Source organism: Coenobita brevimanus, chromosome 59 (assembly GCF_032717465.1).
Source record: "Coenobita brevimanus isolate Jiangsu-jjx chromosome 59, ASM3271746v2, whole genome shotgun sequence".
Taxonomy (NCBI): Eukaryota; Metazoa; Arthropoda; class Malacostraca; order Decapoda; family Coenobitidae; genus Coenobita; species Coenobita brevimanus.
The window spans coordinates 29,492,838-29,519,395 of record NC_137012.1 but is presented as its reverse complement, the minus strand read 5'-3'; the positions used below and the strand labels follow the sequence as shown (position 1 = coordinate 29,519,395).

General features: G+C 39.8%; 1 protein-coding gene across 1 annotated transcript; it reads left to right on the top strand.

Annotated features, from left to right (window-relative positions):
* The first annotated feature begins 268 nt into the window (after positions 1-268).
* Atg13 (Autophagy-related 13) lies at positions 269-7,289 on the top strand. Its single transcript, XM_080274794.1, has 8 exons — positions 269-503; positions 753-971; positions 1,731-1,860; positions 3,341-3,533; positions 4,661-4,774; positions 5,027-5,228; positions 6,335-6,469; positions 7,071-7,289. Exons 1-8 carry the CDS (start codon positions 351-353, stop codon positions 7,287-7,289), a joined length of 1,365 nt encoding a protein of 454 aa, XP_080130920.1. The 5' UTR covers positions 269-350.
* Positions 7,290-26,558: the final 19,269 nt, after the last annotated feature.

Sequence of the window (26,558 nt, the reverse complement as noted above, 5' to 3'; positions counted from 1 at the left end):
ATTTGAAATGTTAGACCGGATGCAGTTCTAATATCATAATTTGAAATGTTTAGCTAATTGTTCAAGCTATTCCAGTAGTGTAGTTCATAAGGTGTTAGTGTTCGTATACCATTACTGTACCTTTGGCCCTCGAGGAACATCTAACTGAACTGCAGAAGTTGTTGGAATGCTTGCATGAAAATTTTACCAGTGGAGACGCACGTTTGCATAAGGAAATTGTAGTTTCAAAAAGTGGTTGATGCAGAAATTAATGAAAAGTACTTGACCAGGAAACTCTCATTGAGACATATTTAAGACTCCGTTACAAATCGCTGAAAGAATATGAGGTCAAGCCAGAAGTGAAGCCCAGGATGTCGGGGCGTCATCTAAGCTCAGAAGATCGGCGTGAGTTGGCCCGGCTCACCAAGATCCTGACACAAAAGATTGTACAGGTGGTGGTGCAGAGCCGCCTCGGGGAAAAGGCCTTTACAAAGTCAAAGACACCAGAACAGGGCTCAGACTGGGTAAGTTTTGCACAGTTCACTACACAGTACAGTACTCTTTTCACTGTAATTTGGTCCAGAAATCTGTCATATTTCAAGCAGGCCTTAGTAACTTCTTTGGCTGCAGATTACATACTTAGCATTTTACTTCAGTTGACATTGTATGATTTTACCACTTTTGTGTGTGTGTACGTGCACGACAGACAAGCAGACTCGGGGCCACAGTGACAAGAACAGCGCCTGTGCTGAAGAGTTTAATTTTACCTACAGTTCAACCTTGGGATCGAGGATATTGCTGAGATCCAACAAGAGACAAAGCGCGGGCTGGGTGGACACTTGCCGGACGTGGGTAAGCCCCTGGTGGTGGAGATCCTGCTGAGGACACCCGAGTCAGACGTCCTGGTGCTGGAATTGTGGACGCTGACTATCCTAGATGCGGCTGACACCTCACCGGCCAGGATCAATCCCACTATATATAACAGGATGACTGTACGTGTCAGATGAGTGTAGCCTCCCACCCAAACCCAGTGACCTCTGATTGGTTAGGTTAGGCTGAGTTAGATTAGGTTAACAAGGTTTGGTTGTGTTAGGTTGGCATATGATAAGTTCAGATTTGGCTGTGGTAGTTAGGTTGGCTTAGCTTTGATTAGGTATGTCTGAGGGAAGAATTGTACAGGATGACTGTGTGTGTGTGTGTGTGTTGTTTTTGTTGTTGTGGCCCCAGGATCATGTATTAACCTGGTGTATTGCAGGCTGAAGTTGCTGATCCAGTGTTCTGCAGTCCAGCATCCTCCATTTAGGGAATAGAGAACCTGGTGGAAGCTAAAGTTGCCCATCCCTTGCTGTCCACCATCCTCCTTCAGGGGAGAGAGTTGAGGGATGTTTGTTTGGTTATATCATGGCCACCACATGAATTCACCAATCCATCACCTTCATACATAAATTTAGTTTGGCATCTAAGCCCAGTCACCTCTAAGCCATTACAACACACTGATTTTTACAGTGCTTTTCTTAATAATACCCCATCCCCATTCAGACTTCACCAGCATGAGAAAGGTTTAATTCTGACTGACATTCTCCCCTCTGAGAAGGTCAGGGCCTGTAATGAACAATGTATGGGCTGTTACAACTACACATTGTTCGTTATCACTATCAGCTTCTTCACCATCATCATCTCCACCATCGTCATATGACAGGGTGTAATTCATTTAGTACTGGTAGTCAGATATACTCTAATATGATTTTCAGGTGCTGCTCAAATCACTGTTGGCGGTAACTCGCATCACACCAGCCTACAAGTTGGCCTTCAGACAGGGAGCAGACTCATTCGTTATCTGCTACAGAGTTTATCTTGGTGATCCCAACTATGAATTGCTAGGTAAGTTTGTGCTTTATCTCAGATTTTGGCCTGTAGGGTTGTATTCTGATATGAGTCATCAGTTAATCATTCATTTATTTATTTATTTACATATATTTATTTCACATACTGTCCAAAAAGTTAACAAGATTTTTTGGTGTCTAAAGAGTGTGAGCAGAAAAAAATTAAACCTTTCACTCTGGTGATGCCCCCCCCCCCCACCTCCATCATTTTTTTTATTCTTCTTTTCTCCTGATTATTTTTGTTCATCTTTAGAGAGACTTTCCAAACTACAGATGTGAAATGTATCCTTCATTTACTGAATCATCTTGAAGTAGCAAAGTTACACCCCCCCCAAAAAAAAAAAAAATAATAATAATAATAATAATAAATAAATAAATAAATAAATAAAAAATAAAAATACGTGTCATCAGATTAAGTGGATTAAGATAACTTCACACAGCATTAATTTTCATGGTACTTAGAATAATGCAAACATAGTGATGCATTTTTTTTTTTTTCTAGCATGCTGTATAATTAGAAGATTGGGTAGGGGGAAGAGATTTCTATTTTGAGAATGTAATATTTCAGTGTAGTGTAGTGTTTTAAGAGAAGAATGAGTACAGTGTAGTCATATTAGTAGCTACATATTAGTAGCTACAGTGTACAGTACTGTGATGAGATGGAGGAATGGAGAGATATATGAAGGAGGGGGGTGGGAATAGGAGGAAGGGCAGCCAAATGCCAGAGGACAGAGCGATGTGGAGACGATTTGTTTGTGGCCACCTCTTGTTGGATGAAGGCATCTGACAACAGACAGATAGAGCATATGATATACTTAGTAATGATGTTTATTGACTCATAATGTAGCTAATGTTAATAAAGCAAGTAAAAGTTTGAAGTGTGTCAGATTGTGAACCTGCATTAATGAGGTGAGCGTGGAGTATGTGATCATGCCTTGTGGTCAGTAAGGGCTAGAGGTTTGTTTGAGCACATCATCATTATCATCATCCTGATCTCGTTTTTCCCACCCAAGGATGGGTTGAGGTAGGTTCCAGAAAACATGGGAAGAGGATGTACAAAAGTAGGGAAACTGTCAACAGCATGCCAAGTAAATGGGCCAGACTCTTATTTCTACATTATTAAAACCTCCAAAATTCTGACTACCTCACATGCCTATCCTGACAGCCTATGCATTTTTTTTTTTTTTTTTTTTTATATATACTTATGTATACTCTTCGTATTTTTTTTTTACTCCATCACGCTAAAATTGTGACTGTTTATAGTCATTAGGTGGTGATCTGTGGGGGATGGTAACGGTGTGTTGTTCAAAATTATTTGTAGCTGCTGCAGGGTACTGAATAGTTTTTCACGGCACAGAGTAACTACAAATGAGTTAAGCATTCAGACTTCTTGTGATTTACTCGCAGCTCAGTAGATATACATAATGTACTGAAGTAGCTTTATTGCTTGTCTTCCCACTAAGTTGACTGTGTTGCAGGAGAGAGCCCGGTACAAGCTCGTCTAGGGCAGGTAACCACCCCTGAGTCAACGTTGCTACTGTGCGTCAGCTACCGCACAAAGATCACCCTCAACCCTCCATCTCGACCCCCTGCACATGACCCCATCATGCTCAAGAGCGACCACTTCAAACCAGAGGTTTCTCCGCGGCACTGCCGACGTGGACCTGAGAGGTAGACGAGACGTTTGTTTTCAGCTAGTTCCTTGTGTATACTGGTGAGGGATTCCTTCATGTGGTGGCACTGTTATTGCAGGGCATCTCCACTGCTGGGTCATAAAATCTTCTCTTAGCTATCCCTTTCCCCCACATGGAGCATGGTGAACTGCAGAAAAAGGTAACTTCTCTCTGTAGCACACTGGGTTCACAGCCAGGTGAACGTGGGGATACAAGTACTGCTGCTACCATAAGTCTTTGTGCGTAGTTGCCTTTTTAACATTACTTTTAGCATCAAAATAAGGTAGAACGCAATGTGCAACACAAATTAATTGTACTATCATTCCTGTTTGGTAGAGTGGTAAGAGATGTAGTCTTTTCTTTGAAAGGATGATAATTCAGTCCTAGTTTGGGGTAGAGAACAGTTGGATGAGTGGAATTTTAATATCATTTTTAAAAATTGATTTTAGACTTCGGGCTGAATAGACACATCCAGTCATATTAGACAGTGTGTGTTGATTTTCTGCCTTGAATAATTTTTTTGTTTTATTTCAGAAGATAATATTTTTTCCTAGAACAAAATCCTTCTTTAACTTGGTAGTCACTGACCTTGGTAGTTTTAAGTAAGACATGTAAATATTCAGAGAGAAATTAGTATAATACTATATGGTGGTAGATGGGGGCACTCACCGTCCACTCACTCAATGTAGTGCTGCTCTCAGATGGCTGCCCTTTCCTCTCCTCCTTCCTTCTTTCCTTCCTTCCTCTTACATTGTTCTTTCCTTCATTCTTTTCTCTTGCATTCATATACGGGTGACTCTACACCGAGTGATGAGTCAGATGGTTTCCTGTACACCAGGAAACCATTAACAATGCTGGGTGGTAACCAAATAACCAAACTATGGCACCTGGTGGTTTTGCGGGTAATAACAGCGTCCCAGCCGGATTGAGCCTGTGTCAGTTCATATCCACAGGGTGGTTGAGGTTTATTACTCACGTAATGCTACTCAGGGACGAGTGAGGCTGGTCACTCATCTTAAACTTCAGAACCAACTTGCCTAGCCCAAGGCTCCTACGCTTATCATGGGGCAACACAGATTAAGATGATGGATGGATGGATGGATGAGAAGTATCATATTTCTGCAGAGGTTGTGAGAGCACTGAAGGGACCCAGGCATCAGATGACAGTCAAGATGCTGCCCGACTGTTTACTGCGTCCCCACCAGACCAGCCGTCAACCCCACGCTCTCGCACCAACAGGTATATCACATTGGCAGGTAGGAGAAGCATCCACCTAGATAGAAGGGATTGAAAAACGTTTGCTACTTGTTAATTAGAGAAGTTTTGTTGTTCTAGTACCTGGGTGCAGTGATGGAGAAGAGAGGAGAATGTGCTGGGGAAATAGAAATTGAAGTATGAAAGGGAAGAAAAGTGGCTAGTGCTATGCAGGCTTTGAAATGAAACGGGAGATGATGATGATGATAATGAGTTTCAATGATGATAATGTTTCAGCGAGAGTGGTGGGAGAGGATATGTTCAGCCGCAGCCAGAGCGCAAAGTGTCCGTGGCCTTTGTTGAACCCAAACCACCCAATCCCGATGACTTTTTCCTGCCGGACATCCCCTTCTCCAACCTGCTCACCTCCACCCTAGAGGACAAGAAGGCGGACAAGTGTGAGGGGGCCACAGCCATAGCTACTCAGGAAAAGACTCAGGTTAGCTTAGGATAGTAGTATAGTAGTAGTGGTGATGGTGGTGGTAATGGAGTAATAGTAGTACTGACAGTGGTAGTTCAGTTGTAGTAGTAGTAGTAGTTATAGCCCCACATTCATCTGAAATGTGAAGACAGTGAACTGCAGGCTTATGTTGCATTTCATCCACGATCCACCATTGTCCTTTAGAGGATAGGGAAGTAGCTGAGGGACATTTGTATAACCAGGCAGTTAATCCCCCAGTTATATTGATGCTCTCACAAAAAGGTGTGGACTGGCTTGTCATTTTTGCTAATAACATCATACTAATCCTGAATGAGACAGCTGTAGCATGTATTCAGTGTGGATGATGGGTGTTACACCAGTGTGATGACTTGTGAAGGTTTATTGCATTTGAAAGGACTGCTAAACATGAGGGAATGGACAGGTTGACCTTCAGCGTGTCACCATCCACTTACTCGATGTAGTTCTGCTCCCAGGTGCCTGCCCTTTTTTTCTCTCTTCCTTCTGTCCATCCTTCCTCTCCTGTCTTTCATTCCTTCATTCTTTCCTCTTCCATCTGTCTATGGGTGACCCTACACTGAGTGATGTGCCAGATGGTTTCCTGTACACCAAGAAATCATTTTCTATGCTGGGTGGTAACCATATAACCAAATTTTGGCATCTGGTGCTTTAGTGGGTAATTACAGTGCTCTAATCGGATTAAACCGGTAAAAGTTTATATCCAAGGGGTGGTTGGGGTTTATTGCTCACGTAGCCTAATGCCACTCGGCGATGAGTGAGCCTGGTCACTCTCATCTTAAATGCCAGGACCAACTCACCTAGCCCTGGGCTCCTACACTCCTCATGGGGCAGTTTATGATTGGATGATGGATGGATGTAAAGGCTCCAACGTGCATGCCTGCATCTGCCATCGTCACCTAATAATTGCTGTCACCTAATGACTCCCAGATCTGTAGCAGCCTCTCTATTCAGTCCCTTACCCCAGAGGACACAGTATATGGCCTCATTCCAAGTTTTCTTTTAATTTGCTTTCAGCAACTCTTCTCTTAACAGCCCTAAGTCTGTAACTTTATCTACCCATTATCACATGCATTGTACGTCTACAGGATCGAGGTGCATGTGGTGGCACAGGTGGGGGCGATGGCGAAGCTAAGATAGTGATGACGGGCTCTGATGGATCCCACAAGTCCACCACATCAGCACAACTCAAGGATGACACAGACTTTGTTATGGTCGAACTGGTGGGTACATCCTCGCTTCCCTTTCACTGCCTTATTCTGATTTCTGTAATGTCCCTGTATCTATCTGCCTGTCTGTCACTGTCTATCAGTCTGGCTTTCCAGACTCCCCAGTCCTGGAGCAGGTGGTCAAAAATAAATTCCTCCATGTCAGCCCGTCTTCTCCCGTTAGGCTGTCCTTCCTCCAACTCACACCACCCTCACTCTTATACCACATCACCCCATTCTTCCATCTTATCCTTGGTCTTCCTGTGCCCTCTCTGCTTCCACTTCTCACACTGCACCTCTCAAAACATATATGGCACCACTTAATGCGCTTAACAGATATGGACAGAGCAGCATTCCTTAAGGGCCACCCATTGATGTATGTGTAAATGTAGCTCAGTGTCAGAGCAAGACAATACCATGACTCCATCATTTTAATAGTACTGTACTTCGTGACCAGCATGATGATCTGTGTCGGTCTTTTATTACAGCTCAGTATTCAGGATAGAGGAATGGCAGTTTTAGGCCAAGTTAAAAGAGGATAATTACAAGCTTTGTCAGTGTTAGTGATTGGCAAGGTCTTGATGTATAGTAATTACAGCTTATCATCGCTCCGCAGAAAACTCCGTTTGCTGATACGTGTGAGAGTGGCAGTGATCTTGGGACATTTTATCGCGAGTGTCAGAGTGCGCCACCACTACGTATGTTTGCTGACACTCCCGAGGACGAGATCAGTGACCTTGCCGAGCAGCTGCTGACCTTTGAGGGGTACCAGGATGAGTACGATGAGCTGGTCCGGTCCCTCAACTCGGAAAACAGTCCAAACACCCCTGACTAAACTTAAGGATCATTATCATCATCATAATCATCATTTTCCTGACCCCTTTTTTTTCCCCCGTTAAGGATGGGGTGAGGTAGGATCCAGAAAAAATGTAAACAGTTATTCCCATGCTTTCAAACTTAAATGGTTCCAGGGATTATTTTCTTATTTCTTCAACCAGAATTTGTTCATACCAGAAGCCAGATGTACATATCATAGGTGATCATTATGAACACAGGTAGAAACTGACCAGTGTTGTCCCAATTGCTTCAAGGAAATGTTATCATTAGTAACTTTGTCATTAAGTCAAAATAAGTACTGTACACCATTTACCATGCTACCGGTACAGTACCAGTATTTTTATGTCAACGAGAAAATAACGTGATAATGCTTCTAAATTATTATATTTCTGAAAGTTCACAAGTATGGGAGTAGCTATACTGTAATACTTCTTTATTTCCTCCCCAGTTAGCCTGGTAGGTTGATGAAATAATGGAATGGCCACCTGGTAGGTTGATGAAATGATGGAATGGCCACACCAGTGCAAGAATGCTTGACTGCCTGACTGGCCACACTGATGTGAGAATTTTAGAGTACCAGTCACTCTGGCTACATTAATGCAAGTATGTTAAGAGTCCCAGACTGGCCAGTTTGCTGCAAGAATGTTAAATAAATTGGACTGGCCACACTGATGCAAGACTGTTGAATGTACAGTGAAATATTACAATCCTTTCACCTTCCCAGCTTCTCTCATTGCTGGGTCTATAGATGCATACTGTATATCATCCACGAATAAATGATAATATACCCCTCAGACCACTGCATCACATACTGTATAAGGGTCCGTGAATGAGAGACAACTGGAAGAGTGTATGTGGGTACAGTGGAGGTGGAGGGGAGGAGGGGCGACCAAGGATGAGATGGAGGGATGGTGTGGAGAAAGATACGAGAGAGGGGAATGTGAGTTGGAGGGAGGGCAGGCAAATGGCAAAGGAGAGGGCAATGTGGATGCAGTTTATTTGTGGCAGCCCCTTTCAGGATTAAAATGCCTGGCACTAGATTGATACATAGATAGAAAAATCTAGTGATGATATAGAAACAGAAGAGGCAGGTGGACTTTAGTATTAAATGTAATAGACTGATAGCCAAGCCATGGACCCCGGCTTTTTTTGTTTTTTTTAAGCTTGATACTGGGAAACTGAAATAAAAAGGTATTACTGTATTATTGATTGTAACTTATACATAGTTTTTATTTTTGAATATGCACTGCTGTACAGTGATGTGATATTTAGTTTTATGCTGTTGCTGTCACAGCTATTTTTGTGTTTTATTTATGGTGATGACAATGTGTAGGTTTTAACTCAAGGATGTAATTTGTTATATTCTTGCTGGTACTGTACAATTTTATTCAGCTTGGGATAGCACCCGATTATACGCTTTTTACCCAGACCTCTCCCAGATTTTCATTCTTTTTTGCGCCTTGTTTCACATGACTCAGTGAAAGAGTAAATACTGTCACCATTAACCTTTTCATGGTGGGAAATACACAAGTACTTCATTCCAGCCAATGCTAGAGGATTATAACCAGCTGAGAGTGAGCCATAGGAGCATGAGAGACTTAAAACACCAGGAAATTTTACATACTATTCAAATTAACCTGGCCCAGACTTTCATTCTTTTGCAGCTTATTTCACATAACACAGTGACAGAAAAAAACAATGCTGTGGCTCTACATCGTGTTCATGGTACTATTTTGTGCGTAGCTTTATGTGGCAGTGTTACTCTGTCACAACTCGACATTCAAGAGGGAAAGATGGCAGTTTCAGGCCAAGTTAGGGTAAAGAGAGTATAGTGAAGAGGTTAGTGATGGCTATATCTAACCCCTCCAGTGTGAAGTGTATATTCTAAGATGAACAGATCTGTGTGGAAGCAGTGAGAATTAAGTGTAAAATAAGTCATCAGACTAAAGGTGGTTAGCCCACTCAAGCTGAAGATGTCATTATTTACTTATAGCTATAGCCAGATAATTTTATTCAGCTTTGGAGGGACCTTTAGTACTGAAGAGAATAAGAGAGAGAGTTTACGAGCCTTTCAGTCAGCGTGTATACTGTAGTTAAATGCATTTTTTTATTTCATTACCTCATTACTATTGGTGCTAAACAGGGATGCCCTCATGTGGTGGCACTGATATGACAGGGAGGCTCAACTACCTGGATATACAAATGTCGCCCAACTACTTTCCTAGCCCCCAGAAGGAGGATGGTAGACTGGGAGAAGAATTTAAACCAGTAGTTCACAGAGTTCACATTTCTGATAAACCAGGGGCTACAACAACTACTGCTGTTATTGCTGATGTCAGGTGAGAGTATTCAGTTTAGGAAAACCCTCTCATATTGAAGGGGTTAAAGAAGGCTGCATGTAAACCCTTACATTCAGATTTTTTTTTTTTTAACATATGTAAAATGTTTTGAAGATAGTGTGAGTAAAAGTAAAAGTATAAGACTGAATAGGTTTATAATCATCATCATCATCTTAACATTCCTCCTCCTACCTAAAGGTGGGGTGAGTTAGGGTCCAGAGCAGATAATAACCTGATAGAAGGAGAACAAGCAAAAGTCTGCCCAACTAAATGGTCCGCACTCTTCATTCACTCATCGTTCAAGCTCCCAGAATCCTTCCTCCACCTCACTGGCATAAGCATCCACACTTATGCACCTCCAGCTACCTTGCATCTAGAGTCAGTTCAGTGACTATCGCATCACTAATTAAACAGGGATGCCAAAGGCCAGTCATATTTTCTTCAAAATTCTAAAAATCTTCCAACCAGCCTTTAAACTCCTTCAGTCTGATGATTTATATTTGTTAATTTTGTTCTTACTACCTTTAGATGATTTTTTTTTTTTTTTTTTTTTTTTTTTTTTCCCCCCCAGCTTAGTAGAGACTTTTTGACCTAGAGGGGTTAGATAGAACCTTCATTAACCCCTTCAGTTCATTAATGTAGTTTTGTATTTTTATTCTTGCTACCTCCAGATGGTTGTATTTGCTTTAGAGTAGATTTTTTGAGCTGGATAGTTAATGACAGCTATATATAACCTCTCTGGTTTGAATTCTCTGCTAAGTTAAAATTATTGGTAGGTAACAAGAATAAAATGAAAATATATCACTGATGGGAAGAGTTTAGGCCACTGAGTATGAGAGATCTTTCCCAAGGTGCATGTCTGGAAGTACAGCCAGGGTATATTGATATATTGTACACGCTCGAAAAAAAGGATTATTGTTTTTTTTTTTTTTTTTTTTTTTTTTTTTTTTCCCCCCCATAAAATAATAAGCTTGTACCATTCTGCATTTGAATCCTTGTGAGTTTAGTCACATGAAATTTATAATATTGACAACTTTTGCCATAACCCATTCAGTCTGATGATGCACTATTTTGTTATTGCCACCACTAGATCCTCTTATTTGTTTAGGAGATACTTTTTGAAATGGCAGTTATTTCCTTATTCAGTTTTTCTTGACTGTGAACTTAATGATACTGTATAAAGCACACCAGAAAAAAAATGCTTATAGCAAGGCCTTACTGTGTACAGTAATTCGTAATGATGAAATACAAACCTGTAATATTTTAAAGAATTATTACCGTATTTTTAGAAGTGTTCATAACCATGACTTATTTTTGTCTGCTTTCTCTTTTCTTTATAGTGCAATAAGTCCTGGTGCTGGAGAGGTACTAGTGTACTTGGGTGGATCTCCTGCCCAGTTATTAAAACATTTCTCAGCTCCCATCCTGTCTCCCAAACAAGGATGGTGGACTGCAGAAGGGCAGCTTAACCTGCAGTCCACGAGGTTCACATCCAGATATGCATGGGCCAAGAATATCAACAAAAACATTTAGTCTTTGTTGGAAGTTTATCTTTTTTATGTCATTTTGTTAAACTAATTTAAATGTAAATGTTAAAAACTGCCTATTACAGTTCCATGGCAACCTATAAAGCCAATTTGGCCCATTTCCCCAAATTTACATGTCTGGTTGTATGGAAACAGTTGCAGTATTTTGGAATACATCCTTGCTTTAGAATGAAAGACTTACCATACCTTGCTGCCTAGTCACTAGTACTCTCACAAATTGCAAGTATTTTTAATAAATTTTGATGGAGGTTAAGGAAAAGGTCATTTAATAGATTTTCTAACTTACAGTGCATGGTGTGGTAAGAGAGTCTTGATAATGGTTGACAAATTCAGTTTTATTGAACGTTGGCTGTGTACATCTTGGATTTCCTTTTTCTCAACAGTTCTAGTAATGCAGGAAAGAAATTAAATGGTTTTGGCTCTTGGTTTAGCTTCCAGTTCATAGAAAACCTCAGTTGTGCAATAACCAGCCTCAATATGGGAATTCTGTAAAGAGGAAACATGACATCGTTTGATTGATTTTTTGGTTAGTTAGACGCACTTCAGTTATCCCTTCATTGTACACCCCTCCTGCATCCACACATTTGTTCCAGTGTTCCCACCACTGGTGAAGGTATTGCTGGAATTGTTTTATCTCAGTGCTCTTCATATTGGATGTCTTCAGTTATGTCAATACAATATCCTTTCATCATGAGCTCCGGTTTGAGGCATAACCAAAAGTTGCATGGTGCTAAGTGAACAAGGTAGATTTGGAACAGATGTAATTTTTTTTCAGTCCAGAACTTCTGAGTAATGAGTGTTGTGCAACTGACTGTGGTGTCATGGTGAAACAGCCACCTGCATTCCATTTCACGTGTCTTGCTATTTTGTGCATATGTTTCAAAACTTTAAAGTTGGAGGCTGCATTCACAGTAATTCATACGGGGAGAAATTCTGTTGGCATAGTTCCTTTCTTCTCCAAAAATGAAAGCAGTAAGATCTTTTCTCACAGATGTTGTGGCACACTAGAATTAGGGATTGTAGTCTATGGTGATGTACAGTATATGGAAACTAGAAGGGTGACTGATGTATCACAAGCAACAGTGTTGGTCTCTGGTCAGTCTTTATAAATTGGTAGGACCGTTATCACAACTTTTTTTGTCACACCTCTTATAGTGCATGCTGTAATTTGATTTGTGACAACAGTAAGTTGTTTAATATTTTGTTGAACTATATCTTGATTTTAAAGACATGAAACAGAACTGTGGATGTGCCAAGAGTTTGTGTACCTCACTTGTTAATTGAATGACATTGAAATATTACAGTATACAGTAGTGCAGGATGTACAGTCAAAGAAACAACTGTCTTCCCAGTTCCCTCTGAAGAAAATTTACAACTGATGAAATACAGTGAAAACCCTGTCTCATCAAGTGCATGTTTCAGATGGTATAATTTTTCCTTTATGTAATGATCAAACTTTAGGAAGATACTTGTGTCTCTGTCCGTACATTATCATACAGCTGCGTATGTGATTAAACTTAATGCTTCCACCCATTTGGACACTACCTGTATAGATATTTTAATATTTTTATTGTACTTGTATTTGATATAATGTACTTGACATTTACATGTATACTGTAAATTCTGTGAGAACACCAAAGCCTTAAAATATGTGTATGTGCACGTGAGCGACATTTTTATCACTACTACTTTTAGATTCAGTAGTGCACATTTGTCGTTTGCATTACTAAATCCTTCGGTCTGGTGACAACTTTTCATAGTTTATTGTTGTTACCTCTCGGCCACTTTAATTTGTTCAGAGATTTTTCTAACTCGAGGGCTCAGATGTGGCCCTCATAGAGCTTAGATATGACCTTTGAAGGGCTAAGACTTGGCCTTTATTAACCCATTCATGACTCAAGATCTGTCATATATATATTTTATAGTAGTAATAATTAACCAACAGAAGATGTCACCATATTGAAAGAGTTAGTGCACAGGGACTGATCAACTGCTAGAGAGGTTGAACCACAACCTGTGATACCCGCACTAGTTGGCCAGGCTTTAATCAGTCCCACACAGTTTGAGCATAGAAAATAATGCATTCACATTTTAGAAAACATTACATTTAGTGTGTAGAAAACATTGCATTCAGTTTCTAGAAAATACTGCATTTAGTTTCTAGAAAATATTGCAGTCATTATATTAACTGTGAGCACAAGCAACAAAGCAGCCAGTTCATGTATATATTTTCACCCCAGAGCACAAGTGACCTCAGCTGTGTTCACCAAGTTGAGTGTGTGTGTGGTGAGGAGAGGGTCACACCACTTGGCCTTCCCTATAACTTGCCAGCCTCCCAGGAGTGGTGTCTGCTTTGTGTATAACTGCATTGTGTGAGTGCAGGAGAAGGGCTCATATTCTTGTCGTGTAAGGAGCCTCTGTAGCACCTTTTCCCTAGCAATTTATTTTTGGATATGGATGGTTAATGTGAGTGCGTGTGTTATTTATGAAGAGTATAAAATTATTATAATGATTTAAATAGCACAGGAGTGGATTGCAAGGTGTAAACAAAATAAATTGCTTGTGAAGAGGTTTTTGGGAGCTTCCTTAGCTGACAAGAATAACAGCCAAGGGATTTGAACCTGCCATTCTGCTGTACTATCAGGTAAGAGAGTGCTGGACCTGTGGATGATACTATACCCTTTTTATTTTAACGTGACCTAAAATTATATACCATCTCATCCATCTTGAATACTCAGTTGTAACAGTGGCACTAGAATATGATGCAGGTCAGGAAGAAGTGCAATGGAAATGATGCAGAGCTGTAGTATTGTGTTGTTCTGTCAGTGAGCTACAAGAGATAAACTAAAAAAAACAAAAAAACAAAAAAAAGACATAAATCTGGGCCAAGTTAAGGTAAAAGGAGTATAGGATGAGCAAAATATTTCCAACAGTTCCCCTGCCAGCGTTGTGTCCAGCCTTCCATATTTCCATTTCCCTGCCAGTATAGTATCCCGCCTTCCATATTTTGTATTTTGAAGCCAACATTGTGTCATGCTTTCCACATTTCACATTCCTCCCTGCACATCAGCAAGTATCCTTCAGATCATTTTTCTTGTGTGCGTCATTGCTATCACATTAAGAATTTTCACCTAACACCTTTCATCACCAAGGCTGGGAGGGAAGTGTTGGTAGAGTTTTGTCCATAATAGTGTAGTCAGGGATGGAAGTTTGCCGACAATCCATTGTGTCTACTTCATACTTATGGGCATGTCTGCCACTGTCCTCCCTGATGCATTATATCAAAGTTGTCATCTGTGGGCAGAGAAACATACCAAATCTCTTAAAATTGTGGAATATGAGCCAGCAAAGGAAAGAGTGATAAATTGAAGAGGTGATATATTAAGTAAACTTGTCTCCAACAGTAATATCATGATTAAAATTTCACAGATGCAGGCCTAGGCAGTATGAGGTGTTACGGGAAAAATGTGTACCATATAAAATGAAATCCAGAACAGAAAAGTATGAGAAGGAAGGATACTCTCTGACATTCAGGGAGGAATGAAAAATGCTTGTAAACCTAATGCTGGTTAGGAATTATTGACAGACATTTGCTGGTGATAGTACTCTCATATCATGCTGCTGTGTAGGAATATGCCTATAGTAGAACACAGGGTTGTAGTCCAAGTGGTGTGAGAGATTTTGTAGCACATTTTCCTTGGTGAATTAGTCTGCACATGACACCTCAGTATCCTCTTCTGTGTTACTGATGCAAACTGTGTAGATATCAGAGAGAAAGTTAAGGTTTCATACGCAGAATAAATCACAAAAGAAAATGTGCTCTGAAGCCTACTCTGCCACTTAGAATGCGGGTCACAGTACCATACGTATGATGTAACTTGTTCCTCTTGTATTTAGTAGTGTTATTTACTGACAGTTGGATGGTCAGCCCCTTTGTTGTGGTGATATTCAGAGTTGGTACATAGATAGGGCTCCTCCAGAAATTTATCTTCTGTCTTATGTGTTGTAGGAATGGCTCGGCCTGCTGATGTGAGTGTGGCAGTGGGAGGAGATATGAATAAATGACATAGGATGGACACTGATAATGCCAACCAAGCCATCCCCACAACAATTAAGAAATAGTGCAGTGGAACAGAAGTAGAGTGTTATATATGGGCTTCCCTGTGCTGCATATTTTATTCTTATTATTGTCAGAGAGCTTTATTCAGCGTTCGAATGATGACTATACCCCTTCCACTCTAACTTGGCCCCAAAATTACTGTCTTGCCATCATAAATACTAAGATGTAGAAAGAGATTAACATTAGAAAACATGCTGGTCATGAAGAAGAGCTATCAGAACAATGTAGAGCTGTAACATTGTCTTTTCTGCCTCTGAGCTGCGTTAAATAAGCTGCAGAAGAACGAAAGTCTGGGCCAAGTTAAGGTAAAAGAACTACAGGAGTGAAGGGGTTAATGAAGGCTGTGTCTGACCCTTCCAGTTCAAAAAATCTGTCCGAAAGCTGAATAAAATAATCTGTAGGCAAGAATAAAAAATAATTATATCACCAGATTGAAGGGGATTAAATTGTGTTATAACCAGCTGATGTTAAGTTGTAGCTTCATATGAGAGCATTATTTTTACAGTCAGTATTGCTAAAGTGAAAATATTGTAGCAGTAGACCCAAGATTTATTTAAGAACACTGCTTGTTTGTAAAGCTTCATAGTCTTCATCAAACACAATCAAGACGATCAAACTTCCAGGTTTAATGGTAATTCATTCAGATAAACTGATTCAGCTATTTACTCTAGGATTTTCAGGTAACATACTGGTTGTACAGTACGTAATGTTTAGGCAAGAATGTGCAGCTTGATGGTGTACGAGGTTAGCATCACGTGCAAAAAAGAAAAAGGTGTACCTATGTGAGCAAGAAAATGGTCTTATCCAGTTGTATGTAATCATGTGCAGGAAGTCCTCATTATAAGTTGCCTTGTTCATCATCATCATCATTGTCTGACACCTTATCCTCTCCTGGAAACCCCTCACTAGGAAATTACCTTAATAGACTCACCCCCAAGCCACTTCATTGTAACCAGTGAAGCTACTTTTTTATTATTATTATTATTATTATTATTATTATTATTTCTCTCATCTTAAATGTCAGGACCAACTGCCTAGCCCCGGGCTCCTACACTCCTCATGGGTCAACGTAGGATTGGATGATCATTGGATTATTATTATTATTATTATTATTATTATTTTGTCAAGTCTTCGAAGAGAATACCTTGGGATTGGCTGTACTGTTACCCAGATTTATACATTACGGTAGTACCAATTGTACGTAAAAACTTTTGATATTTTAGACCATGTCCCCTACTTATAGAGGCCTGACTGTGTGAAACGGAGTCATATTCTTGTCAGTTTAGTGGACCTTCTTGCACTTGTTCCTTACTGAACTCTTTTTACTTTAACTTGGCCAGAAATTGCCATTCCTCCATCTTGAATGCTGAGGTGTAACCTAAGATTAACACATGAATATGGTGCCAGTCATGGAGAAGTGCTGTGTTAAGGATGTAGAGCCATACTGTTTCTTTTTCTACCACTATGTGAAATAAGCTACAAAAGGATGGAAATCTTGGCCAGGTTAGAATAAAAAGAGTATGGCTTATTTGTGCATATAGCTGATTAATATTGTTCTGCAAGTTATTTATGCAATGTATATTGGTTAGAATGAGTTTGATAACACGGAAGAGACAAGTAAATTGTGATAAGCTAAATGAATTGGTAAGGGAGAGGCGCTATGAGGCATCACTGTCTGACGAGAATACAGATTATAACTCAGCAGTGGAGTGGTTCTGGTGTTGGTACTGGTTTGAGCAAATGTGGAATCTTTAACAACTGAAAACCTATAATCATATGGTGTTTACTATTATGAAGGAGTTTTATTTACCTTCCTGGTGGTCTAGTGGTTAGAATGCCCTAGTTGGGGTGATGACCTTGTGTAGGTTTGATCCCAAGAAGCGACTGGACGTTTGTCAGTCATATAATGCTACAAGTGGGGTTTGGTTGGTCACCTACCCTTTCATGCACTGGACTACCATAGCCTAGCCTCAGGCCCCTACACCTCAAAAAGGGTAAAATGAGACTGACTTTCACAATCATTTATAATTATTTTAAAGCTGTCATCACATAAGCATTAATTCTGTAAACTTCTATCCAGCATCTCCATATTGGCATATTCATTTTGACCAAATTGACAGAACCAGCATCACTTTAGCAGCAGCAGTTCAGTGAAACCAAGATGGATGATGGAAATCCAGTGGTGTTCAATGCTGTAAGTATTAATGTGCTTGGGACCGTATTGTAATGTGGAAGTTGCGCTAATGTGAGATGTAGTCTTTGTCAAGTGGGCTGTATCTTGTTATTGTTAATCAGATATTCGTGGTGGAAGTTATATACATTTTCTTAGGCTTTTTTTTGTTTTTTAAGTATGGAAATATATGTATGTACTCTTAATCACTAAATTTCAAAAGTCCCCATAACTTATTCAGACTTGGCAGCTCTGATGGTTAGAAACAAGTGGAATGCCAACTGTGTCAAAATAACCAGAAGCCATCCCTAGTCTGCTGCAAGAAAAAGTTCATGAATGGTGTGCTCCTATGATGTCTGATTAATACTGTGGCATCAAAAGTGAGGTAAGTAAAGTGCAAAAACTGTTTATATAGGCTATAGTTTACTCACTGTAACTAGGCAGATATTTTCATCCTTTTGTAGCTTATTTCTTGTAGCTGTGTGTCAAAATACAACAATACCATGGGTCTACATCCCTTCCATAGTATTTCTTATCATAGCACTACTTTGTGACCAACACCATACTCTAGTCTTAATTTTTTGTTGCAGTTCTGAAATCAAGGTGGAGAGATGGTAATATTATGCTTAGTGAAAGTGAACACACGCCTTGATCCCAAACGGTTGGCCACAAACAAATCACTTCCACATAATTCTGTCCTCTGTCATCAGGGTGCCCTCTCTCCAGCTCACACCACCCTTATTCATATACAGTACCTGTCCAATCATCCCTCCATCTCTTCCTCTGTCTCCCCCTCCCTCTTTTCCCTTTCACCTCACTTACATTCCTCTGCAGTTCTTTCACCTTAACTTGGCCAGATTTTTTCCCATAACCTTATATCGCAACTGTGTCTGTCTATCTATCTATCTATAGCCTGACGCCCAAATTCTGCAAAGGGTGGCCGCAGACAAAACGCCTCCGAGTCACTCTATCACCCACCATTTGACTGCCCTCCCCCCATCCCTCATATACCTCATCTCCATCCCTCCACCTCATCCTTGGTCTCCCCCTCCCTCCACTTCACCTACATACACCCTCTTAGGCAGTCTTTCATTCTCCATTCTCTCCAGATGTCAAAACCACCTCAGTGTATTTCTTGTAATTTTCTCAGTCACATCCACATCCACCCCACTACATTCTATCACTTCTTCATTTGTCAACCTGTCCCTCCATGTCACTCCAGATGCTGCTTTCAGGTAACTCATTTCCACTTCTTTCACTCTTGACTTGTTCCCCTTTAGCAAGGTTCATGCCTTGCTTCCGTGTGTCAGGGTAGGGATCACAATACTGTCATGCAGTGACTTCTTAATTTCCATACTCACCTCACTATTTCTCATCACTGCTTTCAGTGAACCAACAACCTTCCTTCCCTGCTGTACCCTTTCAAGCACTTTATCCCCCAAACTTCCATCCTTACTCATCACACTACCCAAGTACTTGAATGCACTCACATTCTCCATATCCTCACCATCCAACCTCACTGTGCATTCTGTGACTTCATTCATCTCAAACACCATAACTTTACTCTTGTTTACATTAATTTTCAGATTCCTCTTCTTACACACTGTCCCAAATTCATTCACCAAACCTTGCAGCTCCTATTCATCGTCACTCAACAATACTGTATTATCAGCAAACAGCAGCACGGGAATCTTCCACACCTCACCCTCATTCAATAGAGCCACCCCAACATCCACTGCCCTACCTTGCACCACCTTTACAACCCCATCCATGAATATATTAAACAGCCATGGAGACATCACACATCCCTGTTTCAGTCCCACACTTAGATAAAAAAAACTCGCTCGGCCCACCATCCACTCGCACCATAGCCCAAGCTCCCTTGTACATACTCTTCACAGCACTCAGCAATTTCTCCTTCACTCCATATATTCTTAATACCTTCCACATACCTTGCCTATCTACTCTGTCATATGCTTTCAACAGGTTCACGAAGGCAGCATACACTTTCTTTCCCATCTCGATACTTCACCACTAAACAACGTAGAACAGATATCTGATCTACACACCCTTTTCCCCTTCCTAAATCCCCCTTGTTCTTCTCCACCTACCTCCTCTGTTATATGCCTAACCCTATCAATAAGTATTCTACCATATATTTTTTCAATCACACTAAGAAGGCAAATACCCCAGTGGTTACCACATACTTCTCTCTCCCCTTTTCCTTTGTATAAAGGACCAGTTATACCTGATTTCCAGTCCTCTGGAACCCTTCCCTCTTCCAAAGCCAATCTACACAACTTCCATATCCACTCCACAACAATCTCACCCCCATACTTCAGCATTTCACCACATACTCCATCAGTTCCTAGGGCCTTTCCCATTTTGATCTTCATTGCTTCAACTACTTCTCCCCCACTTGATCTTCCTCCCCCCTCTCATCTCTTCTTTTCCCACCCATTCCCGAACCACTTGTACTTGCACTGCTCTCACTCTCTACATTCAACAAATCCTCAAAGTGCTCTTTCCATATTCTCATATTCTCTCTCTTCTCCACCAGCAATCTATTATCCCATCTTTCACTCCCCTACTATTTTCCCTTTCACACTGTCTTACTTTCTTTACCTCCTTACAAAACAGTTTCTTACTCTCCCTCCATTTCACACTCAGATTCCTCCCAAACCCTTCATCCACTCTCTTCTTACTCTCCTTCACCAATCTCTTCATCTCCCTTCTGCTCACACAGACCTCTCTTCTCTCTCATCTTCTCCCCTACCTATACTCACTAGCCAGTCACTATATGCCTTCTTCTTTTGTTCCACAGCTTGTTTCACTTCATCATTCCACCATGCTGTCCCTTACACACCCCTGCATCTCCTCCTTACTCCACAAACTACCTCGCCTGCCACACCTATCTCTTCCATGAATATCTTGCATACTTCTCCCACCCCTTCCATCTGCTCTTCCCAATCTTTCTTCCACTATGCTCTTATACTCTGCCATTTTCTCACTCTCTTGCAACTTCTCCATTCTTTTCACAGGAGCTGTTTCGTCCTGTCTTCCCCTTCGTCTCTTCACCCATTTTCTCTGCAGCCTTACCTTGGCCATCACTAAGTGATGGTCCGAGATTCCATTCCTCCACCCTCTTGCATCCAACACTTGTCTTCTCATTCGCACATCCACGCACAAGTAATGTCATTGCCTTTCGTTCAACAAGTTCACCGTCCATCCTCCTCATGACATTCCATGTATACCTGTGGATCATCTTATGCTGGAAGAAGGTGTTGGCTATTGCCAACCCCTTACTACACAGATGTCCATCAAAGCACTACGATTCCCATCTACTTCAGCTGGCACACCCCATTAACTAACCAACCACTCCATCCACTCGTACATTCCCAACTTTACCATTCATGTCTCCAATCAAAAACACTCTCTTGCTCCACTCAGACTTATCCATACATTCTTCTACACTTGCCTAAAACTCATCTTTCACTCTTGCCACTTGATCCTCTGTTGGTGCATATGTATATACAGTCACCCTAGCTTGTTTACCTACTTTCATCCTCACCCTTACAATCCTTGCACCCACTCTTCCATACTCTTATGTTCTCCTTCCACTTCTTGCTTATCAACAGACATACCCCCTCTCTGGCCCTCTCATTCTCATTAACTCTCACTCATATTCCTAAACCATACTCCCATTCTCTCACCCTTTCAGCTTTTCATTTAGTTTCAGTCAATCCACATACATCCACTCTTGCATCCTCAAACACCTGAACAATCTCTCCCTCTTTCACTTCATCATTTACTCGTTTCACATTCCACGTTCCCATCCATAGAATGTCCTTTGTCCATTCCTTGGTTATCAACGTATGGTTCGTCCTGGTCTGAGGTGCTTTGTTCGCTTATTTAGTCAGTTCTTTTTACAGGATGGGGCACTAACCCACCACCAACCCTTTTAGTTGCCTCATACGACAAGCAGGGATACTGGGGGAGTGTTCTTGAAACCCCCCTACCCCCAGGGGTTGGGAGAAAAAAAAAACAATGCTATGGCTCTACATCCTTTCCATAGCACTTCTGTGTAACTAGCACCATATTCAAGTGCTAACCTGTTGCTACAACTCAGCGTACAGTATGGAAAGATGGCAATTTTGGCAAGTTAGAGTAAAATGAAAAGGGTCTATCTCTCATTCTCCATTCTCTCCTCATGGCCAAACCAATTCATCATCATCTTTATAACTGAGTTTCTTGTTAACATTAGGTGGGGAATTCAGTATACAGGACAACCAAATAAGACAGAAAAGGTTAAAAAAAAAACTTTTTTTTTTTTTTTAATGCATCATACACATCTATTGTATAAACCACTCGAAATGGAAATGAGAAGGATGTAAGTGATGAAGTACTGAAAATTACACAAGACAGAAAGTCCTCATTATATGCCAGGTTGTGTTGCAATTACAGTATATCATAATTTTATTTATATCTTACTGTAAAGTGGGAAAAATGGTAAGTCAGCATTATGAAGTAGCAATGTAAGTTTAATTCACTGAGTTCCAGAGATGTATATTGCTTTTTATTCTTGTTAGTTTGCTGGAGAGGGACACCTTCGCATGGTGGCACTGACATGACTGGGCGGTGAGTTGTCTAGTTATACAGTCATCCCTTAGTTCCCATCCTATCCCTAGAAGGGAGGATGGTGGACTGTGGAAGAAGGGCATCATCAGCATGCAGTCCATTGGGTTCATGTTACAGATATAAACTTGGGCCTACAACTGTTTCTATTCTTCTATTTCTGATTATTTTATTCAGCTCAAGACAAACTTTTTGAACTGAAGGGATTAGGTATAGCATTTACAAACCCCTTCAGTATAAGATGCTTTTCCAAAACTAACTGAATTTGTCTGCTGGCAGCAGAGGTAACTTAAAAAGATCACCTGGAATGCATGCATAATAGCCCATTGTTTTGTAATTCATCGTGGACTTAATTATAGTAGTACAGTAACAGTATTAGCTGCAGCCCCAAGTTCATCTGATATGTGAACCCAGTGGACTGCAGGCTGAAGTTACCCTTCTCTGACAGTTCACCATCATCTTCTCAGAGGACAGGGAGGGAGGTGTGGGATGTTTGTATAACCTGGTGGCTCCATCACTGAGTTATATCAGTGCCACCACTTGAAAGCATCCCTCTTCAGCACTAGATTTAATTATAAAAAAGACATATAGAAATAAAAAATCAAGATATAACAAGGACTTCCTGTAAATACCATGAGTATTAATAAGTAGAACATTGGCAATGGTAGAAGTTTTACATAAAAAATATACTGCATCGAGTATAAAAGTACAGTACTATGTAATTATTTCTTGAGCCCTACATTTCTTTACTCTTAAAGGTTTAGTATATTTTTAAAGGCAAAAGCTAAGCTTTGTTCCATGGTATATTAGTTCAATATATTTTGTATTTGAGTGGTTCCAGATTTTTTTTTTTTTTTTTTTTTTTTTTTTTTTTTTTTAAGGATAATTTTGTGTTATATGATTCCTGTGCACTGCAGGTTATTAAGGTAAACCACTCAGTATCATGACATACAGCAATACAAACTTCCAAATCTGAAATGCCAAAATAAAAAAATAGCCATGCTCCAAAATATTTTTCCATGTGACAAAAGGGCTGTTGTATCTTCTGTCCTTTCACAATACTGTACTTATTTGAAGATTTTTTTTTTTTTCAACAAACATATAAGAACAAACACTAAATTACTTATACAAATTATTGCACTGTATTTACTGTTAATGGTACTGTTAACTACTAATTACAAAATTTTCACAGATTACCATTATGAGTCCATATTTGAGAGTACAGTATTCCGTTTTCCACAAAGCCTCAGCATTTTGGATTTGAGAGTTTGTACTTTACTTTAGTTGACAGTTATTACCCTCAGATTACTTTACATAGCATTATATATAACTGAAGCTGGAGAGGTTAGATGTAGCCTTCATGAACGCTTCGTCATTATTACGGGGATGTCTAAACAGAATAAAATTACCTGGAGGGAGCAAGAGTAAAAGTAATATACAGTAATACCAGTAAGTCATCTGATGCATGTCATTGACAGGAGCTGGCTGAGATATATTTAGTATTCCTCATTCTATATCATTTGTAAATTTTGGCAATTCCATTGCCAATACGGTTACTGTCCAATGATCTGTATTATGTGATTTTGAAGTAATTAGTCCTGTGAATTACCTGTTAAGATGCAGTGCACAAAGGTATCAACAGGATTTAATCAGCGTGATAGTAGGAGACATTCTGGGGCTTTAAACTGTGAACAGTAACTGATTTATTGTCTATATATTTTTTACAAGTTTCAGTGTAATGGATGGATATAACAGAATACATTACTAACAACAGTCATCATCATTATCATCACCATCATCTGGACATCCTTTCCCACCCTAGGGCAGGGTGAGGAGAAGCAGTGTCCAGACAGCCCAAGTTTGCCCAATCCAATGGGTCATGCTTCCATTCACTCATCATTCAAGCCCACAGAATCCTGGCTGTATCTGATGTGTCAAAGACATTCACCACGTTCTGTAGCATCACATAAACGTATCCAATAGAGTCAGTCCAGACGCTGTCACATTAAAAAAAAAGGTGCCAAATCCCAGATCATGCACTTCTTCTCACAACATTCATCCAGCCAACTTATCTCTTGTCAGTCCCCTAGCCTTACCGACTTTCATACCACTCTTCCTCACACACTCATCCACCATATCCCTCCACCTTCTGGTTGGTAATACCAAATTTTACCTGTAACAATAACTCAAGAGGTAAAAATACAGTATGAGTGTGATAAATAATACCTTCTGAGGTGCAAAGTGAGTGATCTGTACATAAAGTTCCAGTGTTACTGGGAGTAATTGTGAATACAGCTTGGTTTGTCATTACATTCACATTACTTGGTGTCATTTTTCATTATGTTTTTCAATTAACATTACCCCTACAGTGGTTTCTAGAGGCAGTATGTGGTGTTTTAAGTGGTTACAAAGTTTATATTGGTTTTGGACTTGGCTGAGGTGAAATATCCTTTTGAACCCATAATGCCATTACTTAATGTTAAGTCACTTAATGTCATGGTCTGGGGCAACACAATCCTTTACTAAGTGAGGGATATGTGTATTAAGGCTCAGCAGGCAGAAATACCATATACAGTATATATATATATATATATATATATATATATATATATATATATATATATACTGTATATATATACCGGTGTATATATATATATATGTACTAACATCTATCACGTTAAATTCAGCGAGTCACAAAGAGTTTACTAAAACTATTGAGAAACTCTTAGGTGACACAGTACAGTATAGCACATTTCACAACATATAATGCCTCGGTCACAAATGATGATTAATCAAGAAGAAAGCGGTGACAAGAAGATATGAGTGTTGTCTGATGCATGTAACCTATTATTAATAGCCAAACTGAATTATTTTTTTCAGATCAAATTATACATCAAAATTTATAGTCAACTGGCACAACAAACATCCACAAAGAATATAGTTCATTGTATCAAGCTTAAGGCATTGTTATACCACAGGAAGAGAAAAATGAAACATATACCATAAAGACTCAACAACACATTCATTACAAATTTCCACAAGATTTCATTAACCACTGCACTCTGATGACATATTTTTCATTTTAATCAAACCACTAACAAATGACTCTGTTTCTGTCTATCTGTTGCCAGACGCCTTAATCCCATAAGGAGCTTAACTTAAGAAAAACCTCCCATACTGCAGGTGTTAATGAGGGACACAGTTGACCAGGCCATACCAGTTCAAACAATCCTTTCCAAGCAAAACAAAATCATCTGACAGTACAGTAAAACCTTGATATAACAGTCTTCAATATACCAAAATTCACTTTTATCGGAATCGAGGAGCTACCAAACTAAATTCCTATGTATCGGAAAAATTCCAAGAAAGCCAAACGTGGTCCAGACTGCCTGACCATTTCAACTATGTTCACCACAATAAGGTAAATAAATACATGTTTATCAGTGTACAGTACAGTATTATTATATATATTATACCATCTGAATATTGTAATGAATGTATCATACAGTACAGTACAGCAATGGATGTGAATACAGTTTAAAAACTGTTGGTGTGATATGGATGAATGTCTGATATATCGGAAAAAGTCCAGGTTAGCAGGGGGATGTTTAGATGTTGCTTTTATCGGAATTTAACTTTTTTCAGAATGGCCTGGGCCCCAGTTAGTCTGTTATAGTGAGGTTATACTGTAGTTAGAATAAAAAACAAATACTCGGATTGATAAAGTTAAGGGAGATGTCAGCATGAGAGTATGTTGTAAAATCTGATGAGTCTTGGCACATTTTGTCATCTACTGCACATACGGTATTCAAATAACTGGATGACAACTGATGCTATGAATTACTACAGGATTTCTAAAATACGATGTTCTTTCCAACTTATCATGCTATGGTTCTACAGGCCTGTGTTGAGCTAGGTAATTTGAGGCTTGTTAGAATTACTCTTCTAAAACATAGGGATAAAGCAATAATGAGATGGAATTATAATTATATATCTATCGCATTTATAAGTTGTACTGTGTAAAGTACTGGAATCTATTATTATCACTAGGTACCTATATACTGCCAGACCCCTAATCACAGAATTCATTTGAGGTGACCACAACAAAACCCCTCCAAGCCCCTATATCACATCATTTACTCTCCTTTTAACCCCTAATGTGTTTCAGTATATGTCAATATATGAATCACCCACATGCTGGGGTTAGCGGCTCAAAATATAAACATTGGCTTCTCACACACACAAAGAATCCTCATTGTTGGTTATAAGTAAAGAGAGTGCTGTAAAATATTCATTCGATAACAAAAAAGGTAGACATTATTCAGCAACATATTCAGAAAAGGTGACATTACACAATTTTTTACAATAACCGACACTTTAACAACACTCGCCACTGAGGAAAAGCACTTTTACTGTTTTAATTCTAACCTGGCCATGATTTTCATCTTTTTTAGAC